The sequence below is a fragment of the Passer montanus genome, unplaced genomic scaffold (genome assembly GCF_014805655.1).
Source record: "Passer montanus isolate IOZ18808 unplaced genomic scaffold, ASM1480565v1 scaffold170, whole genome shotgun sequence".
Lineage (NCBI taxonomy): Eukaryota > Metazoa > Chordata > Aves > Passeriformes > Passeridae > Passer > Passer montanus.
In genome coordinates, this window is record NW_024364271.1 from 629909 (window position 1) to 651843 (window position 21935).

The 21935-nt window shown below is 37.1% G+C and overlaps 1 protein-coding gene across 1 annotated transcript in view; it reads left to right on the plus strand.

The window, feature by feature from the left end:
• The window catches only part of ASXL3 (ASXL transcriptional regulator 3), a 283448-nt gene that overhangs the window by 250870 nt on the left and 10643 nt on the right, over positions 1–21935 (plus strand). Inside the window, exons 11-13 of the mRNA XM_039704252.1 lie at positions 13185–13281; positions 13768–13873; positions 19622–21563. Coding sequence (XP_039560186.1) covers positions 13185–13281; positions 13768–13873; positions 19622–21563 — 2145 coding nt within the window. The remainder of the gene's footprint in view (positions 1–13184; positions 13282–13767; positions 13874–19621; positions 21564–21935) is intronic.

Below are 21935 nucleotides of genomic sequence, written 5' to 3' on the forward strand. Positions count from 1 at the left end.
TGTTTTCTAATGCCTAGAGAAAAGGGATTGGATGCAGAATTTTCATTTTTGACAGTCATCAAAAATGACTGACTAATTTTAGATGCTTACATGTAACTTCCCCTCGCCTTCTGTTTCTTGGGCTCAAAGGTATATGTGTATAATTTTATTAGTAAAGGCTAAGTGAATAGACCCTGGTTGTTCATGTCCCTTTTCCTGCACTCTCCACAAAATATGCACATTCTTGGATAATTTAATAATGTTTAACTTTCTTAGAGTCTCTAGTCATCTTTCCTTAAACAAGCTCCATACCTGCTTGCCTTGATCACAATCCATATATGCTTTTCTGCCTATTTTCCCCCCAGGCTTATGTGCCTTTTCTAGTACCTTTATAAATACTTGGTTTTTTCTGTGTGTTCTGACATGCTTGGGTTCACTAATTACTTGAACTATGTATTAGAAAAAAGGGATTTTAATTGTTACTTCTAGAATTTGAATGCAGTTAGATGGTACTGTTTGCTGCATGTTCTAGTTGTTTTTTTTTATTTTGTTTCATTTTAAAACATGCCCTATCTTTACATTTTGTCAGATTTATTACTCGCCTAAAATTCTTCATCTAATTTCTTGCATCTGAGCTCAAACAGATTGGATTCTATTGTCTTTTTTGACACTACAGTGTATTGGAATGAATATAGCTATCCCACTTGTCTTCTTGATTTAGACAAGGTCTAAATTAACAAGTCACATTTCATTTTGAAAACATATGTTTGCAATTCTTCAGTCTTACTCGGCATATTTCCCATTTTAGTGAAGATGGAAAAGGTCTTTGTTTCTTTCTCTAAAAGATGCTTCTTGCTTTTCTCCTCATGTCTGAAGCAATTATTCCTATAGTAGTAGATATTTTCTTTTTCATTCTTTGATGTTTTACTTCTCAGTTTAATCTGGTTATTTTTTATAGGACTAAAGTAATACTCAGAATCACTTTCACCATCTGTCTTGAAAATCTGTCTTTTCATTTTGAATTTGAAGGCAGACTGTTCATGTTATGTCAGTGATCAGGTAGAAATGACAAAGAGCTTTTCTTATAAGAATTGATAACTTCGTAATCAGAACTAAAGAAAATTAGCCATAATCTGGGTCATGTTACCCCTTACTGTGAAAAAGTGATACCTATGGAAGAGAGCTTATGGAGAGGGAGCATGAACACCCAAGCTGAGGTCCATCAGAATTGCTGAGAGAGCCATGGAATGAGTTGGTACCTATCCATGCCACCTCCCCACACCTGAATTCGTGTTGGCTGACTTTGTTGTTCTTTCAGCAGCTCTTGAGTCAGACCATGTATTTCTGTCTGCTGTATTTATGTATATATACAGTGTTGGATGTAACTCTTACCATTCATGTATCTCTCAGTGTTACTGTAGACATTTTGTGGTCACAACAGCAAAAAGGCCCTGGTAATTGCATCTTGTCAGAAGTATTTCCCTTATATTCCTGTTTATATACTTCTTTCTCAGAAACTCCTCTGTTGGTTTTAAATACGTGGTGACTGGTTTAAGAAAGGATAGATTTTTCATCAGCCATGGCACTGTAAATGTGTGCATTTTTCTGTTTGAGGTGAGCCACTGAGTGTTCTTTATCTTCAGGCAAAGAAACAATTGCTGTCCTATTGTGTCTGTGGGTTTTTGCAAGGCTTGTCTATTTTTTTTTTAATATTCTGCATCTTCATCTGGATTACTTCGTTCACATTCCTATCATCTGTGTCCTCAAGACCTGAAATCATCAATATTTTGTACTAAACTTGGTAATTACCGACTCCTTAGATAATCACTCCCCTCCTTTTTTTAATTGTCTCCAGTATTACACCATGCCTTTCTCTGCATGTTTCTCTTTCCTTTTTTTAATGTATATCAAAACTCTTGACAAGCTTTTGCTTCTCTTGAAACAACAGACAGAGAAGAAAAGAGGCATGGTTGTTGCCCTCAAGGGGATCAGCATGTGTGTGTGTAGACCTCTTCTGTAGGGTGGATTACAGTCTGGTTCAGATTTAGGGGTCGGGTCAGAGAAGAGGCATGAATTCCATTCAGTGGCATGAATGCCATTGTGATGTGAGTTTAACAGACCATCCCATCTAACTCAGCACTCATAAGACCACACCTAGAGTACCTTATCCACTTCTAGGACTTTGCCTAGATAAGAAAAGGGCCAAGAGCAGTTTTATCAGTGTGTATAAAGGGATATGGCACTACCAGAGGCAATAGGTACAAACCAAAAGGCAGCAACTTTCATATGGACATGAAGTAAAACTTTATTTAGTGAGGGCATAGGCTGCCTAGAGAGGTTATGAGTTCTCCATCCTTGGACATATTAAAAATTAATTGATTTTTATTTCCAGCTGAAGCATGCTATTATAGTTCAACAACACAAATATGTTAATATTTTCAGTGTCATTCTCTCAGGTCTGGCAGATGAATGAAGGGCTTGTGTCTTAACTTGGTAGGTTATCTATCACATGTACAGGTACTGCCTGTGGATGGTGTTTTGTGCAACCTGGCCTAGTGAAAGGTGTCTCAGGCCATGGCAGGGAGTTGGAACTAGATGGTCTTTTAAGGTCCCTTCCAACCTAAACCATTCTTTGATTTACTGTAGGATTTATTGTTTTGTACTGGAAATTATGTAGGTTGTTCCATTTCTAGTTTCTAAATCAAATTTGAAAAGAAAATATGGTCATGATTATGGACAGCTCAGCAGAAACATCTGTTCAGTCAACCTTTAAGCAACAACAACACCAGAGAGACTGCACTAAATGAAATACCCTTTTCATTAAATAAATACTATTAAGTCATCATCTTCGATATCAAGCCTGGCCAGTTCAGTTCAGAAGCTGTGGAAAGAACCCAGAGGAGGGCACTAAAATTTGCATGAGCCATAAAAATGTCTAAAGAAAAATTACTGGACATGAGCTTTTTAATCTACCAGAACAAAATTAAAAGTGAAAAGCATCAAATTTAATACAATAAACTGCTGTATTTCATACAATAGACAACTAACCCATGAAGTCTTTTGCATACTAAAAGTTAGTGTTGATTGCTGCCATAGTTCAACTGATAGAAGATGGTGTGTGCATATATATGAGTAGTAGCCACAGTTACATAAAACAGTCTGAAATATTTATGGACATTAAAATTTCCTTTTTCAGTATTATGCTAGCTAAACTAAATAGAAATAGAAAACTTTTATTTGACAGCTTTCCTAGTAACAGGCTATTATGTGGTCTTTCATTGGCTTTATCTACATGATCTGTTCCTTGCAATTATCAAGGTTAGTTCAACCTCTGCTTTGATTTGATATTTGTTACCATATGGTACCACTCAGATATGACTAAATGCTGAAAAATACAGCATCTTTACTTTGCACTGAGCTGTGTAGCAGAAACACTACCATCAGAAATGCAGCCTTCATTTAACAGAACTTGCAGATTTTTTGTGACAACTACAGCTGCTTTTCCTTTTGACCCAAGTGTATTCACACTCATTCTCTATTACAGACATGCCAACTGTTAAAGCATCCTTTAAGTTTGGTCCCATTTATCACAATCTCTTTTGAATAGTAGTTGTATAAGTGGAAAAATGACTTTTAGATAGGTAATGGCATACTTGAACAGTCAGCAGTATTCTATAGGAAATGGAGAAACTTACTCAATTATTTTCATACTAGAAATACATGCGAGTTCACTTAAAAGTATTTTGCAGATGGATAGAAGTTAAGTTTTATAATTGCCATGTATTATTTAACAAGGACAGCTCTAGCTGTGGATAACTCCTTGACATAATTGGTTCCCAGGTCATTAGCCAAAGTAGTGAACAGGATAATGATTATTTTGCATTCTTGTAGAGAATTTAGGCTTTTATAAGTGCAAGCAGGTCTTGTTAGTTTCTGAAGAATATGTCAGTCAGAACACGAGCAGTCCAGAGACTAACAGGAGCACACATAGTAATAAGTTCTGTTTTACTTTTTAGTACCTCATACTAAAATATCGGTATGGACAAAGTATATGGCCTTGTAATACTAGTCTCTGCAGCCATTCAGTATTCGCCAATGAGAGTTTCTGTCTCTTGGGCTTAATGAGAACTCTCTTCCAAAGGGTTGTCACACTCAGCCTCAAGGGAGAAAGTATCTACCTTGGCTTTTAACATGGCTCAGGCTATCAACTGCTAGTAAAAAAGTTGTTAATGAATAAGTAAGGGTCCTTCCAACCATCATGAAGCATTACTGGTAACAGATACAATGGCTTTGTCTTTGAGAATGATGGCTCCAGAAACTGAGTGTAGTCTAAGGTTCTAATTGCATGCAGGCGAACTAAGCTATTATCTTATGAAATCACAGTGTTTCCAAAGGTCACTGTCCAAATGAGGGGCTCTTTCAGATATGAATCATGAGCTGTGGTCAGTTGTGTTAGACTGCATAGAGTGACTCCACTGGAAGGGCAATAAAAGGTTAGAAGCCTGGAAGCCAGAATGCAAGGACTGAGTCTTAAGCACCTTTCTTTGAAATTGGAGATTGACAATTGGTCAGGAGTTAAATATCTGCAAGAGCACTTTTTGTTTTCTTTTTAATGATCTTGTGTTAGATGGCAATTTGGTACACCATCTTGAAGTAGACATGGCAAAAAAGGAAAATTTATCTACTTTATACTAAGGCAAAATCAGCATCTGCTTTTCTTTTGTATTGGCTAAAAGTTTTTTTGGCTGTTCAGTGGTGGAGAATTCACAGCCTCTCCCAAAGAAATCTAGTGCTTCATTGTTTTCACTGATAGAAAGCTTTTTCCTCCGGGTCTGATCTGAATCTCTCTTGTTGCAATTCTGACTGGTACTCTTTGTTCTTTTTGGCATCTGCATGTAGAGTGTGGAGATTGCTGTGTTCCTGTTTCTTTTTCTTGAGAAACAGCCCATAATAATGCAGTCTTTGTAGACCTAGTGCCTTAAGTCTGTTCTTAGCCTTATTTATCTCCTTTGCATTTTGTATGGGTTCTGAGTTGCATCAGTCAGAATTGAATATATTGCTCCAGCTCAACTGGTAAGTAGCACCAAGGAGAGCAAAACTAATTTCTCTGCTTTTGCACAGTACTCCGGTTTCTAACTCAGATAGTTGTGCTCACCTTCTTTGCACTTGCATGGTTGACTTATATTCAGTTGTGAACAGTCCATCAATACAAGTACTTTTCTACAGAACCATTGCATAGCCGCTTAATTTCCTCATTTTGCATTGTTCCAGTTCTGTGTTATAAAAGAGTGTCAAACTTCGTATTTGCCACTGTTGCAATGCCCTGCTTATCCCTGTTGTTTCCAAAGAAATTCACAAAACCATCAAGAGAATTCTGATCTCTCTGTACATGCTCTCTGACTGATAGTATTTTCAAATTACTTCCTTCTTTTTATCATGCCTCTGAATACACAGACTCCCAGTTGATAATAAATAAACAATAGTTCCCTAAGTAGAGTTCTGCGTAGTTCTTTGGTGACCTAATTCCAATTTATATATCCTGGCATTGCTTGAGAAAATCTTAAGCAACTCTGCATAGTTATGATCAAGATACACAACTTGTGCTGCTTCTCTTCTATCACAAGGCCATTTATGAGAAAATAAACTGATCTGATGTAACCTACTCTTGACAAATCTACATTGGCTGTTGCTCAACTCCTGGTTAATTTTCAGGCAGTAGTGTATAGTGTGATACCTTACATGGACTTGGCAGTGCTGGTTAATGGTTGGACTCAATGGTGTTACAGATCTTTACCAACCAAAATGATCCTATGATTCTATCTTGTGCTTTAACCATTGCACATATTTTCCAAAGCATGAAGACAGAGGGAAGAAGCAAGGTATTTAAACACATGTTTCTTGGGTCAGCTGAGAGGCTAGCACCTAACTTCTTCAAAATCTTTAAAGTCCCATAGATTCTGGGTTGTGTCTGCTCAGAATATGTCCACATGAGTATCTTAGGACAGCCTAGAGTATCACAAAAAAGAATGGGTTGTCTGTGCATAGGCCATGGAGTTCTGCAGCTGGCTAAGTCTGTAAGTCCTTAGCTGTTCCTATTCCCTTCTTTACATACAGGTGATACATATGTGCTATATATGTATAACTAGCATGTATAAGTTTGTACTCATCATTTCTTCAAAATCCATCTTTTAACAGTTCTGAAATAGATTTGTATCTGGACATTTAACAGGCTACACTACGATGATTTGAATGCATTTTAGTAATATTTGTTGAGCTCCTTACCTGTTCAAAGAGTCAGTTCTGACCCTTTTACCTTTTGTTGCTGGAATTAATTGTATTAAGCACCTCAATCCAGTAGAATTGTGGTGAAGATTCATACAAAGAAAGAGGAAGTTTTAATATTAACTTTGTCTCTGTATTCCTCTAGTATTCCCCCAGTGTTGCACAGTGTACTTTTTCTTTCATCCTCTTCTTGCTTTTAATGTACTTACACAATTATTTCTTCTGGAGTTTGATGTGTCCCTTTCCAACTGTGTCTAATTTTGGCCCATTATACCATGTTCTGCTGTGGTATTCTTCCTTACTAAGTTGACCTCGTTTCCATTCCCTACATGCTGTGAGATCAACAGTGAGATCCTAACTAAGACAATGTGGTCTTATTGTACAATCCCCATTACTCCTTTGCAGGAGGCTTTGCACTTCATGTGGTCAGCATTGTTTATTTAAAGAACTGTGACAGTTTTTTTTTTAACTCCTTTTTCACTAGCACCATGTTCTTCGGGATTCTTCCAACTAATTCTGCATTTAGGGAAGTATGCCTACTTAAATAATATTTTAAAAATTCTTTTGTCATTTCTTTCTTTTCTTCTTTTTTCACAAACAAGCCTAATCTTTTATATTACTATCAGTCATGAATTATCAGATCATCTTTTTGCCACTTAAGTCAAAAATGTCAATTGTCAGCTAAATCTTCCAAGTCCTCCTACATACCATTTGCAGTTCTTGCACTAGTGTTCAACCATCAAAGACTGAAATAAATGTACCACTTCCATCACATTATCCTCTTCTTTAACCCCTCCTTTTATAAATAAATTTATTTTGGCAGTGGATCACAGAACAGGATTTATATGAATTTGATTTGCCCATACTATTGGGCTGTGTATATAAATACAGCATTCAAATTCTGAAGAAACAAGCAAGTCTGTCTATAGACCATGTTCCTTTTCTCCACAAGGGCTGTTTTCAGTCACTGCTTAACCTTTTGTCATATCCCTAAACCTTCTTGGGGCATCACCATGTGTTGAAGATGACAAAACCATTATGCCTTTAGGATTTATTAAACCACCACTTCATTATCAGTATATGTCTATCACTGCTGATAAAAATATCAACAAATCCCTAGGTTCCATGATGATTTCTACAGCCTCCTTGTCACTTCTGATCCTCTCAGTGTCATGTCTGGGTATATTTTTAGGGTGAAAGTGGAGGGACATCATGAACAGTAAAAATGGTAGGTTTTGCTGGTATCATGCCTACCAACACCTTCCTGAGGTTCATCACACAGTCTCTGTTGCCCTCATCCCCTCATTTCAGATGATGTAGGTCAAGTCAATACTTGAGCATAAAGCTCTCTAAAGTGTCTGCCTTCAGAATGTCAGTCACTAAAGTTGCTGTATCTTCAGATGCTCCATCTGCACTGTACAATAATCACAGGTCAGTGGAATGCTGGTGCCCAGCGCTAGAGAATCAAATTTGTTACAGATTCGTGTTACAAAACAGCAGTGGTGTCTCTTTGCACACATAAATACAATGTTGTGTTTCCTGTGTATTATATAAATGCTCCTAAATTTTTCATTTGTAATATTTTGGAATCTTTAATGCAAAAGCATCAAAATGTATTTTCTCATATCTTCCATCTTTTGTAGATAATTTCTTTTATGTACCTTTGGGAAAGTATGTAAATTATTGTTCTTCCCATTGATAAAATATAGAGATAGTAGCAATTTTTAGAAAGGGTATAAAAAATGAGTGATACTAGACCCTTCATTTAGATGAATCTTCATTTCCTTTGTTGATTTTTTTGATTGCTTTTATATTTGTATTTTTGGTTGGTTGGTTTTGGTTTTGTTTGGTATTTTTGTTGTAAGGCTGAGAGGATTGGAATGGCTGGGCTATGAAAAAGATGGGGGAAAACTTCTTTGCAGGATATGTTGCTGTGGGACTGAGAGGTAATGGTTTTAAACTGGAAGAGGGCTGATTCAGATTAGATATAAGGAAGAAAGGTTTGTATGAAGAAACCTGGAACACATTCCCCATGGAGGTGGTGGGTGCCTCATGCTGGAAGTTTTCAAGGCCAGTTTGGATGAGGCTCTGAGACACATGATGGTGAATGTGTCCCTCTGATAGTTCACTGTGTCCCTGCTTATTGCAGAGGGGTTGGACTAGGTGACCTTTAAAAGATCACCTTCCAACTCAAACTATTCTATGATTCTAGTCAAATGGCATGATATTCACAGATGTGAATTTCCATGTAAGAAATATTGTATACTACACAAGAACTGTGTACAGTGGGTCATTAGAAATTTTATAAATACATTAAGAGAATTTTGAGTCATTTGAAAAATATATAGAAATAATAGATTGGCTGGCCAATTCCTTGTCTTTCAAGATTCTAGCCAAAATCAGATAACCTACCAGTATACACTTAGGCAGCAATTGCTGCATACTTACTAAAACACCAATGTGCATCTTCAGGTTGAGCTAAAAAAATAAACCCTGCCTTATTTTCAGAAGAGAATTTTCAGTGGAATTTGGAGGAAAATAATTGAAGTAGTTGTTCTAGAAAGGTTACTCAGTTCATTCTGATAAGAGTGTTTGACATTTACTTTGTAATGCAAATTGATGCTGGGTTTTAACAGACATGTTTTGGGGTTGGGTGGTTTTTTGTTTGCTTTCAATAAAAAGAGGAACTTTCAAACGCCATTGTGAATTGTGCGTGCATGAAAGTATTAATTAGAAAACATAATTCTAGCATTGTGCTTGATCAGAAAAACTCAGAAATTTAAAGCCCAACACAATGAAACATAAACTTTCCAAGAAATATTTGTTGTTCCAGGTCATTTACACACTGTCTCTGTTGGATGGCATTTTTTAAATACCATAAAAATTAACAGTGTATTTAAGAACTGCTTTATTGGCGTGTTTCTCCAAATTCTAATTTAAAGCTGGTGGTTAATTGCACTGTCTCTATCATCAGAGCTTAGAGAAGTGAATACACTCCATGGCTTCAAAATTTCCACTTGTTGATTCAGGTGAAAATGCATTCTCCAAGTGAAGTAAGAAAATATTTCAGTGGAGGTTGTTAGCTAACATTATAACAGGATGACCTCTTAGTCCTTCAAAGTTTAACAGAGCATAGAAGATGTTAGCCTGATTTCACATGACTAGGGTATTGAGAAAAAACATAAAACATCCATTTTAGTTTTGTTGTTTCTGATGGACTCTTTCAAAACAACTAGACATAAAATTACTCGGGTTTTGTCTGTTCTAACTTGTTCAAACTGTTTTTCACTGTGTAGAAATCTTTAAATGAACTGAAAATGGCTAAATGATTGAACTTTTTGTTAGTTTGGGTGGCGGTATCTGCTTTCTGCATAGTGCTTTATTCTTTCTAGAACATTTTCAAAATTTCTGTTTCATTTGCTTTATCTCTTTGGCCATTATGAGTTTCTTTAACGTTTTTGTCCTCACCCTTTTCTCTTTGAGCTTTTTCTGGTTGAATAAATCCTTCCTGTTCCATTCACAGCAAATGTTTTCTTTGATCTCAAATTCCTAAGCAAGTTGGGTGAAGTCACTGGGGCTGCGCAACTCTTTATTTCTTCCATTTTTAGCATTAGTGTCCAAATGTGTACCACATCTGGATTATGATGTCTACTTTCATACATCCCTCTATAATGTTTAAGCCTGAAATGATTCTTTCATGTCATGTTAAAATATATCATTGTAAGCTTCTCCTCTAATTCATTAGTATGTTTCCACCTTCTGTATCATTAGATGCTCTTGTGTTTAGATTTTGGTTGTCCTAGCTACATAAATCTTCCATGAATTATGTAGACGTGTGAACATGGGTCTCTGGAAAGGCTCTTCTCTTCCAGTTCATCAGTGGCAATGACTACCATTCAGTCAGTCAGTGACTTCATGTTTAGTTTGTTGTTCTTACATTTCTTAACCTAAGCACCTTTAACATCATCTTTTCAATCTTTTGGACATAGTTCCCCAGTATTTGTAAGCTGCTTCAGTTCATACTTAAAGTGGTCAATGAAGTATGCGTCTGGTTTTTTATACAGTTTACAAGTGGATACTGTTACTCCATTGTTAGTTGACCTATAATATTTTTCTTCTTAGGTAATCAATATAATTCTCCCTTTTTGCTATTCTTTTGGGAGTTTGTTTCCCCTTCCTTTTTTTGTTTTACAGATACTTACTACTTGGCATTTTTTTCTGGTCCACAAGAACTAATCACCTTTACCCATGACCTTGCTAACTGTCATTTGCTTTCTGTTCTGAAGTTCCAGCCTGTGCTTTTTTCTCAGGTGAACTAGATCACATTTGAATTTGTTTGGACCTTTTCCTAGCATTTAGCTTGGGGTTCAGTTTCTTTTTGAAACTTTGTTACGAGATTTGCACCCAAAAACTTGGCACTTTTTTTCTGAAGTATATTAGCCAACAAAAATAAAAGGTGGGGTAACTCTTCCTGCAAGGCTTCATTTTCTCCTGGCCTTACAACAACAGGGTTACAATGAAGCTAATACTGTTCTTCTTGTATTCACATGGTAATAGAACTTGGCAGTCTTTATAATGCTCTTCATTTATGCAGTCTGGTGAAATAGCTCAATCACACTTGGCTGCAGTTTCAAATTATGTTTAATGCAATTTGATAGTGGATTGCTGCTGACAAGTGGCAATCTCTTTCCACCTATTATGGTACATTCCAACTTTGCATGAAATCTAATAGAGGTGTGACCTTAGAATAAGTTGGATAATTTTGCTCATTTAACAGAAAGTTATTGTCCACAAATCATTACTTTCCTATGAGATCTTTTCATCTGGCTGGTGATATGGCTACACTGTTTGTCAACAGCTGAGCCATGGAGTTTCAGGAGGTCCATACCTTTAAGACACAGCCTGCAGTTAAATGTGGTTAAATATTATTAGAATTTAATGTTTGTATTATTACTGTTTTTTTGCAAAACATTGCCAGGCTTAGAGAAAAAAAATCTTTAATTTAATGAAGATTGGAGTAGAATGTAAGTTGGCAAGTGAGTGTTTACATTTCATCTCCTTTTATGTTGAAACTTAAGGTAGCTTCAACACCTTTCTTAGAGGAACAAAGAGTTGTTTGTTTAGTAAGTTGTGATTCTTTTCTTTGTGACTTTGCATCTGACCTTTCTAGAAAATTGTGTAAGTGCTGGTTTTGACTATATAGTGGTTTGTTTGTTCAGGTGCAGGAGGGACTGCTATTTAAAAGTCCCTCTTTTATGTATTAATTGTGCAATTTAAGTATTTCTGGCAAAATTCATTTGTGCAGGAAGAAAATAATGTGTCATAGTAGTTTGATTTATACAATAAATGCATGCCTTTCTCACTTCACTGGTTTTATTATCTTGCTGCTTCTGCTGCATGTTTCCCTGTTTCTTTCCAGTTTTCCTGTAGTTTCAGTATTAGTCATAGCCTACCTATAATTAATATGCATATGTTCCATAACCCACATCATGAGATGTACAGAAACATTACATATCCAGCCCACTTAAACCCAACTTCTCTGACATGTTGGCAAAACAATGCCATATAGCAGGAAAGCACAGGCAGCAGCTCTGTAAGTTCATGTCCTGCTGAGGAACTCTGTACCACACACATATTTTCTTACTGTAATCAAATGCCTCTAGCAATGCCTGTTTTTCAGAGTCCATGCCAATTGCTATTTCTCTGGTTACTTCTTCACATCTTTCTGGTTTACTCCTCGGAGATTATTGTGGGACGGGATGTCAGCTAGGCAACGAGTAAATTAACAAGGACTTCTTGAAATAGGGCCTCTATTGTCAGTGAAATATAGAGCTCCATGAGGTAACTGCATGGAAATATCATTCAATGTTTCTGGCATGCCTGTGTCTTTCTGACACTTGTTTGAAACAGGCACTGAGAACTAGGGATATTACTTAGCTAAAACATCTGTTAATATGCTGGAAAAGTGCTGGATTTTACTGCTAGATTACAAATAGTGTTGTCAAACATTTATCACTTACTTGGAATGATGTAAAATAGTGAGAGTGCTTGTTCTAGCAACATTACCTCTACTGCTGTTTCCTTTCTTTTTAATTTTCTGGGGTTTTTTACTGTCTATTTATTTTGCTAGAGGTGATACCCACTGCTAATTTGTTTCATATAATTACTTATTTCAATTATTAGAATTCTTTTAGAAACAGAAATATCCTCACAAGCCTGAAAATATACATTAAGTTTTGTGGTAAAAGACAACTCAATAGTTGAATTGCTTTTAAAAATTATTGTGGAAAATACTGTGATTAAGACTTTCAGTGTTGTGTTATCATTGCATATTTGACAGATGTAGAAAATACAAATAATCCTGATGTTCTTCCACAGATTTTACTTTTTATGCCTATAAAATTATGAGTAGAGCTGTTTTCAGCTTCACTGATGAGTTTATATCAGTTATTTTGTTAAGAAATGCCTGTCACCCACTCTTTAGCCAATACAGCTTAATAGCTAGCATGAGTATTGGGTTCATTTTGAAACACCAAAGTTACTGTCTTCATTGCATTTAATTAATTTGTTTTGTACCATATTATAGGTAGATGCACAAGTACAATAATGATCTTGATTTTTGATTGCGTACAATGCCTCTAGACATAGTCTCAAGACAGGGCTGTGATTAAAGCACCTCAATCAGTTGTGAACTGAGTTATCATCAGTAACACTTATGACTGAAGAGAGCACATTGATGCTGGATTGGTTCATTCCCATTTACAGTAATGACTAGCATGAAAATGCTGTTTTAGTAACAGTCATTTTCTGTTCTTCCCACTGCCTACACTTCCCCCATTTCCCCTAATTGAAACTGTTTTGATGTGATCTCAGCTGACGCTGTTTGTGACACTGTCTTCTGCTACCATCGACTTATTTTCTAGATGGGGAGCGATGGAGTTTTGCGCCTCAGTAGCTCCGCTCTAAATAACGAGTTCTTCGCATATGCAGCGCAGGGGTGGAAACAGCGCCTGGCAGAAGGTAACTCTCTGCTTGCTCTCAGGTCTGCCCGAGGTTAATTGTTTATATGAAGAGTGTCTCTTTTTCTACATTTGAGAAATACTTTTAGAATAGAAACTGTAATAGACCAGTAATTCAGCAATAGAGAAATTGCTGATTCCATTTTGAATTTAGAGTACATTTTTGCAGCTTGCTGTGGCAGCTTATTTTGACAGTTAAAAAAAACCAAGTATTTTCATCACTGTCAGCATTGGAAACATGAATGCATGCAACTAAACCCTGCCAATATACCTTTGAAATACTGATGGTATATGGTAAATTAAATCTTTCTACATCACTTTCCCTTTTGGTTTTCATTAATTTAATTTGGCATTGTTGGATGATTGTATCAGAAATCACTGTACATCATAATTTTATTTGAAATTAATTTTATTTGAAATTTATAATTATCCATATTAAATTAATCCTTGACAACTTTTATTCAATATGTTAGTATTTGTTTTTTAGGAGAATTTACACCAGAAATGCAGTTGCGCATCAGACAAGAGATTGAAAAGGAAAAGAAAACGGAACCTTGGAAAGAAAAATTCTTTGAAAGGTTTTATGGTGAAAAGTAAGTACTGAAGCAAATAAAAGGATTTTTTTATATTTTCTTTTAGGAGGAAATGAAAATATAATTCTATGCTTCACATAGCATGGTCATATGCTGTAAAACTTAATAAAGCAGTTATCAAGAGCAGTCATTCCCCAGTATAAGAAACTCTGGGTAGAATTATAGTCGTGTGTCTGTACTTGCATTACAATTGCATTTTTAAAGAGTCATAAGTCATCCATAAAAATTCATTGCAAAGAGAGCTTAAGACACAAGCATGTGAATATTTTTTAATTATCTTCAAAAGATAGCATTAGGGCAATTCCTCCCTCCTCAAAATATAAATACAGCTTCTACAGACAAGAAGACCAGAAGCAATATTTCTCTAGTGTGTTTTAATTTGTCTTATTTTTTCTAAGCTAGTTGCTACTAAAATCAAATAGAGGGTTTTTTTTATTTTTTGACTGAGATGGCCCATTGGCCTGAGAAGAATATATGACATCGAAAAATGCTAGCTAGAGACAGATGAAAGTGACAATGACTAATTTAATTTAGAAGCGAGATACAAAGAATAAATAAATTCCTTTAATGGACTAAAATTAAATATCACTACAGGTGTACAACTGGGGTAAGTCAGCACAATTTCATTGATGATGATGATACAGAGATGGCATTCTTCAGCAGCTGAATACTCAGTGTTTATCTTCTTTTAAAAAACAAAATTTAAGGAGATTAAAATCTTCCTAAAATCCAAGATTTTTTTTAAAAGTGAACTCATCAATACTTAGAATTATATCTCTGTTTTTAAAAATACTAAGAATTTACTATAAAATATAAACTAGCTATTTAACAATTACTGGTTTTTTATTTTTATTTTAAAGTATTTTTAAAGTATATCCCAGAATCACAAAATGGTAAGGTTGGAAGGGATCTGGTCCAAGCTTCCTGCTCAAACAGGGTCATCCTTGAGCATATGGCACAGGATTGCATTCAAGCAGTTTTCCAGGGAGGAAGACTCCACACCCTCTCCGGGCAATCTGGTCCAGTGCTCAGCCACTGCATAGTGAAGTTCTTCCTCACATTCAGGTGGAATTTCCTGTGCCTCAGTATCTGCCCATTGCCTCTTGTCTTATTGCCTGGCACCACCAAGAAGAGCCTGGCTACATCCTCTTGACATTCTCCCTTTAGGTACTTAGGTGCTATAGAAATTGATGAGGTCTCCTTTCAGTTGCCTTTTCTCAAGGCTGAACAGGTGCACCTCCCTCAGCCTGTCCTCCTAAGAGAGATTCTCCAGGCCCTCAGTCATCTTTGTTGCCCTCCACTGGACCATCTCTAGAAGCTCCATTTCTCTCTTGTACCAAGGAGCCAGAACTGAATACAGCACTCCACCAGTAGCCTCACCAGGGCACAGCAGAGAGGCAGGAGCACCTCCCCCAACCTGCTAGAATTCTCTTTGTAATGCTTCCAGAATACTGAGGGCACTGCTGGCTTGTGGACAGCTCATTGTCCACCAGGATCCCATGTCCTTCTCTGCAGAGCTGCTTCCCAGTAGGTCAGCCCCCAGCCTGTGCTGCCTGGAGTTATTCCTCCCCAAATGCAGGACCCTGCCTGTCTCTCCCACCTCTCAGGGTCCTTCTGAAGGGCTGCACAGGCTCTGGTGTATCAGCCACTTGTCCCAGTTTTGTGTTGCCAGTGAACTTGCTGAGGAGGCATTTACCCCTTCATCCAAGTCATCGATGAGTAAGTTAAACAATATTGGGGGCCAGTATTGTACCTTGGGGGACACCACTAGTGATGGGCCTCCAAATACAGCCTGTGCCACTGATTACAGCCTGCTGGGATCTGCCATTCAGTCAGTTCTCAGTCTATCTCACTGCCTACTCAATCAAGTGTATGCATTATACTTAGCAGAAAAATTGTTCAATTTTGTTCAATTGTTCAAAATTGTTCAATTGTTCGTCATTACATAAGTTGTCTTAGTTTTGCTGTCAGATGTTTTTCACTTAAGAAATCCAGAGCACAGGAACCCTTCATATAACTGATTATCTTAAAGATTAACTAAAATGTTTCTGCAGTAAGAGTACTACTTCTCACAATCGGCTGTCTTGGACCACTGGGAAATGTAGTGAAAATGAGGCAAGAAATGGACAGATCCATTTTGGTATTTTATTTTGTGCACCATTGCTAGATGCTTTCCTCCCAGTGTATTTTTTCTACAGCACCCTATCTTTACATATAATGGAAATTCTAGGCTCTTAATGTGTCAGACTGTCTTATTGTAAAGTGCTTAATTTCTTAGTAAACAGCTTTGTGACTTCAGTTTAGTCCAGGTGTTGATCCTTTTAGTATCAAAAAATACTAGTTAGGTTTTCAGATAAAGAACATAATGGCTTTTCATTATGCATGTCAAAAGAAGAATCGATGATTAACCTTTCATGGAGGAAAAGGCTGTGTAAGATACTGGTATAGGGCCTTCCACAAGAAGTAGAAATTTATTACCAGCAATGCAGGAGTTCTTCAGTCAAAAATGACTGTCACATGCACAGAGAATGATGCTCATAATTCTGCAGAGCCAGCAGTCCTGCTGTGCTGGCTGAATGCTGGATACCATGGTGCTTGGCAGATAATTGCTCAGTCTGTGATATGTCATTTGGTTTCATAGGTTTCTGACATCAACATTGTTATGCAAAATGTCATATTGCCCATAATTTCCATTTTGACTGAAGTATTGAATCTGGTCCTCCCTGCCCTTTTCCCTGCTTGCATTGTTTCACTTGCATTCCTCTGCTTGGCTGTTGTGTAGGCAGATGTACTTTGCTGACTTAAGTACTTTTCCTCATTGTTTACTCACTGAATGGTAGCTTTTGCTGTAGCTTCCACCTTGTGTTGGCTCATGGGGCAGTCCTGTGCTGGGACAAGAGCTGGACTCAGTGATCTTGTGGATCCTTTTCAATTCAGGATATGCGTGACTCCATGATTCTCTTACCTTTTTTCACTTTGGTTTTTAAACTAGCTTTCAGTGTGATTGGGCTGTGTCTCTTTTCAGACATGTTGATTTGACTGAACTAGCAGAATTTGTAAGCTTCCCTGAGCTGTTTCTCACATGCACTGTCTGCAAAATGAATCTGTCTTGCAGCCTAACTTGCTCACTTTGCAGAGTAGTATTTTTGCTCTGACTTCAATGAATTTGATCTTCTTATATTCCATAAGTAAATTCAAGTTTCACTTTCTGCGTAGGGAAGGACAATTAATAGATGCAAAATCTCTGTAAGCATTTTTATGCACTCCACAGTTGATAGCAATCAAAGACTTCAGAGTGCTTTTTCCCTGTTTCCTAAGCATTGCATCTTGTGTTTGCTCTTTTCTATATCCAGGCTGTTTATCGTGGCACTGTCAGTTGCAGTTTACTTCCATCCATTTTTGTTCTTTTTCATGTTTGTTCATTTTTCCTCTCTCTTTTTTCAAAATACAAAATCTTATTCTGTATTCATTTATCTAGGATCAGCTGATGCATGTTGATAGAAATCCACATTCTTCTGGCTTGTTGCCCCAAAATTGCAAGGGTTATACTCTATTATGCCAATATATTATCTCTTTTCTCACTTTTGAGAGTTACATGTCAGGATAGTACTATCACCTAGATCAAAGCTTTAATTTTCAGTAGATCTCCTCCAAATTTTATTGCTGATTTAATCCTTTTCTTACTTTGGTTCTTCCCCACCCCCCCCACCCCCCAGTATTATTTATCACAGCACTAGAATATCAGCATTCATATATCATTGACAAGCTTTTGGGTTTTGTTTTACTGGATGACTGAGTGCCCTTATTTTACCAGTTGAATCCTGTCCTTAGCACTTTCATTGAAATCTGCTTGCTGCTGCACTCGTATTTTAGTGCTGTTTTGCAGACTTTGGGTGTCTTTTTCCTCTAAGAGAGAAGACAGATCAGCTGTTTATTTTGCAATCTGAGATTGCCTTAAACATGCTGATCTTGAGCCTTCTTTAGAAAGCCTTTTTACTTCAGTTTCTTCTTAAACATAGTAGTATTTCCAATATTGAAAAAAAATTATTAAGATTCAGTACATGTTCTGCTGGCCTTTATCTGCTTTATCTTATTTCCCTTACAGTTCTTTATCTTCAGTATGTTACTAGAATCTGTGTATTTGTGTAGTGTCCGTGTGACAGTTTCATTCACCTTTATCCTGTCCTTCATTTCTTTGCTGATTTTCAATCCATGAAGATAACCATCAAACAGTATCTTTTCATGATGTAACCCAGCTAGAGAAAATAGACCATTGATTCCGTTTTCAGTAATAGAGTGGATTTTTTTTCCCTTCCCATTTTCCTGAGATAACTTGGGCTTTTTAACACAAGGAATTTTAGAGGAAGTTACTCATCACAACCCTGGTAAACTAAACTTTACTCTCCTAAACTTACAACCTGAACTTAGACCATATGGGGAGCTTATAGTCTATGCAGAAGAAAGACACATCTTCTGAAATGCATTCAGTGTGGGAATTGTGAATTTGCTGCTCTGAATTGTTCTCTAGAGGATACTTCCTCAGCGTATTGATGGCAAAGAGAGACTTTTTTCATGATTAGTGTCTAGTAGTAGGCAATACTAATAATTAAGTGTGCTTTTTGGGATGCCAGTTCCAGTCTGGGTTGATTTGGGACTTTTTTCTTGGGTTTACAGCTCTCACTGTAATACATCTGTTCAGTGTTTTTAAAATGCACAACCACAGATTTTGGTTTTTTTATGTGTTCTGTACTTTCATCTGAATAGGGCTTTGTATCTCTGTATCCTCTGGCTACACACTGACAAGCAATTTTGCTTCCATAGCTTCTGAATATTTTTTATGCTTGCTTGTTTCCATTTTATTCTTTATTTTCTGATTAAATTATAACAGAGATCTGTTTAGTAGATTAGAATATCCTTAAGACCATGAAATTTCTTTTAAGGCCTCCCACCAAGCTTTTGTGTATTTTCTACTATTATGGAATTGCTGAGGCATAAAGTCTGCCTGGAAAATCATACTAAAGGTGCTGAGTGTCTGTGCTCCCACTGGCCTTAGAAGGAAATAAGGATGTCAGAATACATACATTTTTTAAAACAACCTTTTTTTCATCTCTTGGCTGTAGTTTTGTTTTGGGGTTTTTTTTTTGATGTTTTAATTCTGCTGACGTAATAAAACTTTATTTAAACAAGCACTTTCAGGATCAAAGATAAGAAAATCTTCAGAAGCACACATAGTATACATGGTTCCTTTGCACTTCATCCCTGAGAATGAATGGATAGATTCTAAATTTGTATCTTTTAGCTCCTTAAGAATGTTAAACTTCTTTCATGTTGCTGGCTGTGTTGACCGTAAAAGCAGGTGAAGGAGGGAAAAAGGGATTTCCTTTACAACTATTCCCACTAGAAGATGATGCAGTTGTGCATTTCTTCTGCAATGGATGCTATACCAGTGTTGCAGTGTTTAAAAAGTGAACAAACAAAAAACAAACAAAAAAACCCAGGAATATAGACAGAGAGATTACTTATATTAAAAATATTAATGGTTTTTAATACTTGTAAGGAAATCTCAGTAGTTAGGTTTCTAAAATACATAAAATTGTACATAAATTAGCCACCACTTAAGCAAGCCAGTATTTTAAACTTAAAAATTTGTATTTTTTTGGAAATAAAAAATGTGGGTGAGAAAGGTTAGCCTATTCCCTTATCCTTAATGTGATGGAAATATCTAATTTAATTTCTGTTTTTCTTTAGGTTGGGAATGTCAAGAGGAGAATCAAAGAAGCTCACTGCAGTGCAGAACAATGATGAAGATGAAAGCAATTCTTTGTGCAGATCTTCTGGCACACCTGGTCCTTCTAAGAAAGCAACCTTTGAGGATCAAGAGGAGAAAGGTGCTAAAGTTCAGCCTTTACCAGAGAGAGATTATAGTCCATCTCATTGTAGTATGGAACAGGTTCCTGTCAAGGATCTAACAGCAGATTCTGAGGATATACTGATACCTGAAGAATCAGTCATTCAGGAGGAAATTGCTGAAGAGGTCGAGACAAGTATTTGTGAATGCCAGGAGGAGAACCATAAGCCAGAACATGAGTTTTCTGAGGAGTCTGTAAGTCCAACTGGCACGAATGAGGAAACAGAGACAGTGCAGCTTGCAGACAGCACTGAGTCCTGTGTCATGATGAATGATGTAACTGATACTGTATCTCGCATTGAAATTAAAGTAGAGTTGAAGTCAGAATGCCCTCAGGAGGAGATGTCAGTTGTGATAGATCAGCTGGAGGATAGCATATCACCAGCACAATCAGCTTCATCCACAAACTCTGTCAGCTGTACAGCTGAGAAGGATTCTGAGTCTGCAAAAGAGCTAATTGGGCCAGAAATGCAAAGTGCTGCTCTGGAAGGCTCCTTGTTCACTGATCGAGGCATTGCAGTGGATATGGAGCTTCATAGCGACCCTGAGGAGCAGTTGTCTGAGAATGCTTGTATTTCTGAAACTTCCTTTTCCTCTGGAAGTCCAGAAGTTTGTATTGCCTCTCCTGGAGGAGACACTCAGTCAACTTCAGAGGAACCCTGTACTCCAGCATCTCTTGAAACAGCTTGCTCATCTGAAGTGTCCAATTCTGAAAATATTGAGGGTGATATTCAGCAAAAGGCCAGTGATGAAAACTTGAACACACCCTTAATGTCAGAAATCTCTCCGATGTCCACCTCACCTGTAACCTCAGAAGCATCTTTAATGTCAAATTTACCTTTAACATCAGAGGCATCACCAGCTTCTAATTTACCTTTAACATCAGAAACATCTCCAATGTCTGATTTGCCTTTAACATCAGAAACATCTTCAGTATCTTCTGTTCTTCTAACTTCTGAAACATTTGTGACAAATAGTTTGCCTCTTCCATCAGAGATATCGCCAGTCTCTAATTCTCCAAGCAGTGAAAGACTTACACTGCAACAAAGGAAATCACCATGTTTGTTGGAAGACTCTCTTCCCACTCTGAAAGAAGAAAGCTCTGTCATTCCTAAGGTGGTTCAGGAAGAGAATCTTGTTCAGCCAAAACAACTTCAGAGTGCCCCTGAAAATATGAAAGTTGGTCCACTAACAATTATACCTGATACTTCAGTATTGGAAGAGTCCCAAAGCAAAAATATCAGTCATCAGCCATGTAAGTCACATTCTGAAATTGAGAAATCCTACATTGCATCCATCCCAGAACACACTCCTCCAGAGGTAATCAAAAATAAAAATCACAGTGTTCACCAAAGAGGTGACAAGAAAGGTACACTCTTACCCTCAGAGGTGTCTGTCTTATCAGAAGGATCACTTGGCAAAAATATCGAATTGCTTCCATCAAAGCCACATGATAAACTATATACCTCATCTCTAGAGAAAGCTACGTTCTCTGAAGCATGCAGAAGTAAATCTCACAAGCTAACAGGCAGTACCCAAAGTCGTCTAGAGAGTTCACATTCTTCCAAGTCTTTAGAGCCCACAAAATCACCAGAAGCAAGAAATGAAAGTAGAGACACAGAGATCCCAAAGAGGAAAACAGCAGAACAGCATGGGTTTGGAATCTGTAAAGAGAAGAGAGCTAGAATAGATGATGATCTGCCTAATCGTAGTGCTTCATCAACAAGTCCATCTGATAAAGAACAGCCTCCCAGAGAGGAGCCTCGAGTTCCACCCCTTAAGGTAAAGTAATAATAAACAGGGTGGCTTGGAAACAAAATGTTTATTATGTTTATTACTATGAACTGCATACAGGCACAGTACATGCTATATGTTTTGGGGATGTATAAGGGTTGTTAGTACTGATGGTTTTGCTTTGCTATTACATTTCCACTCTGCCAAATTACTTCTGATACCGATATATCTAAAGTTGTTCAGTAGGAGTCTTTGCTAAAAGATTGATTTTGTGTGTGGCAGAGCTCTCCAGGATCCATTGGTTCAATCCAATTGAAGATCATCCCCATCAGTCACATGCAGCACTTGTTTTTCTAATTTTGTGCTTGTTCCTATCTGTATTTTGTGCTTGTTCTTCTGTGGATGTCTTCTCCACCAAGC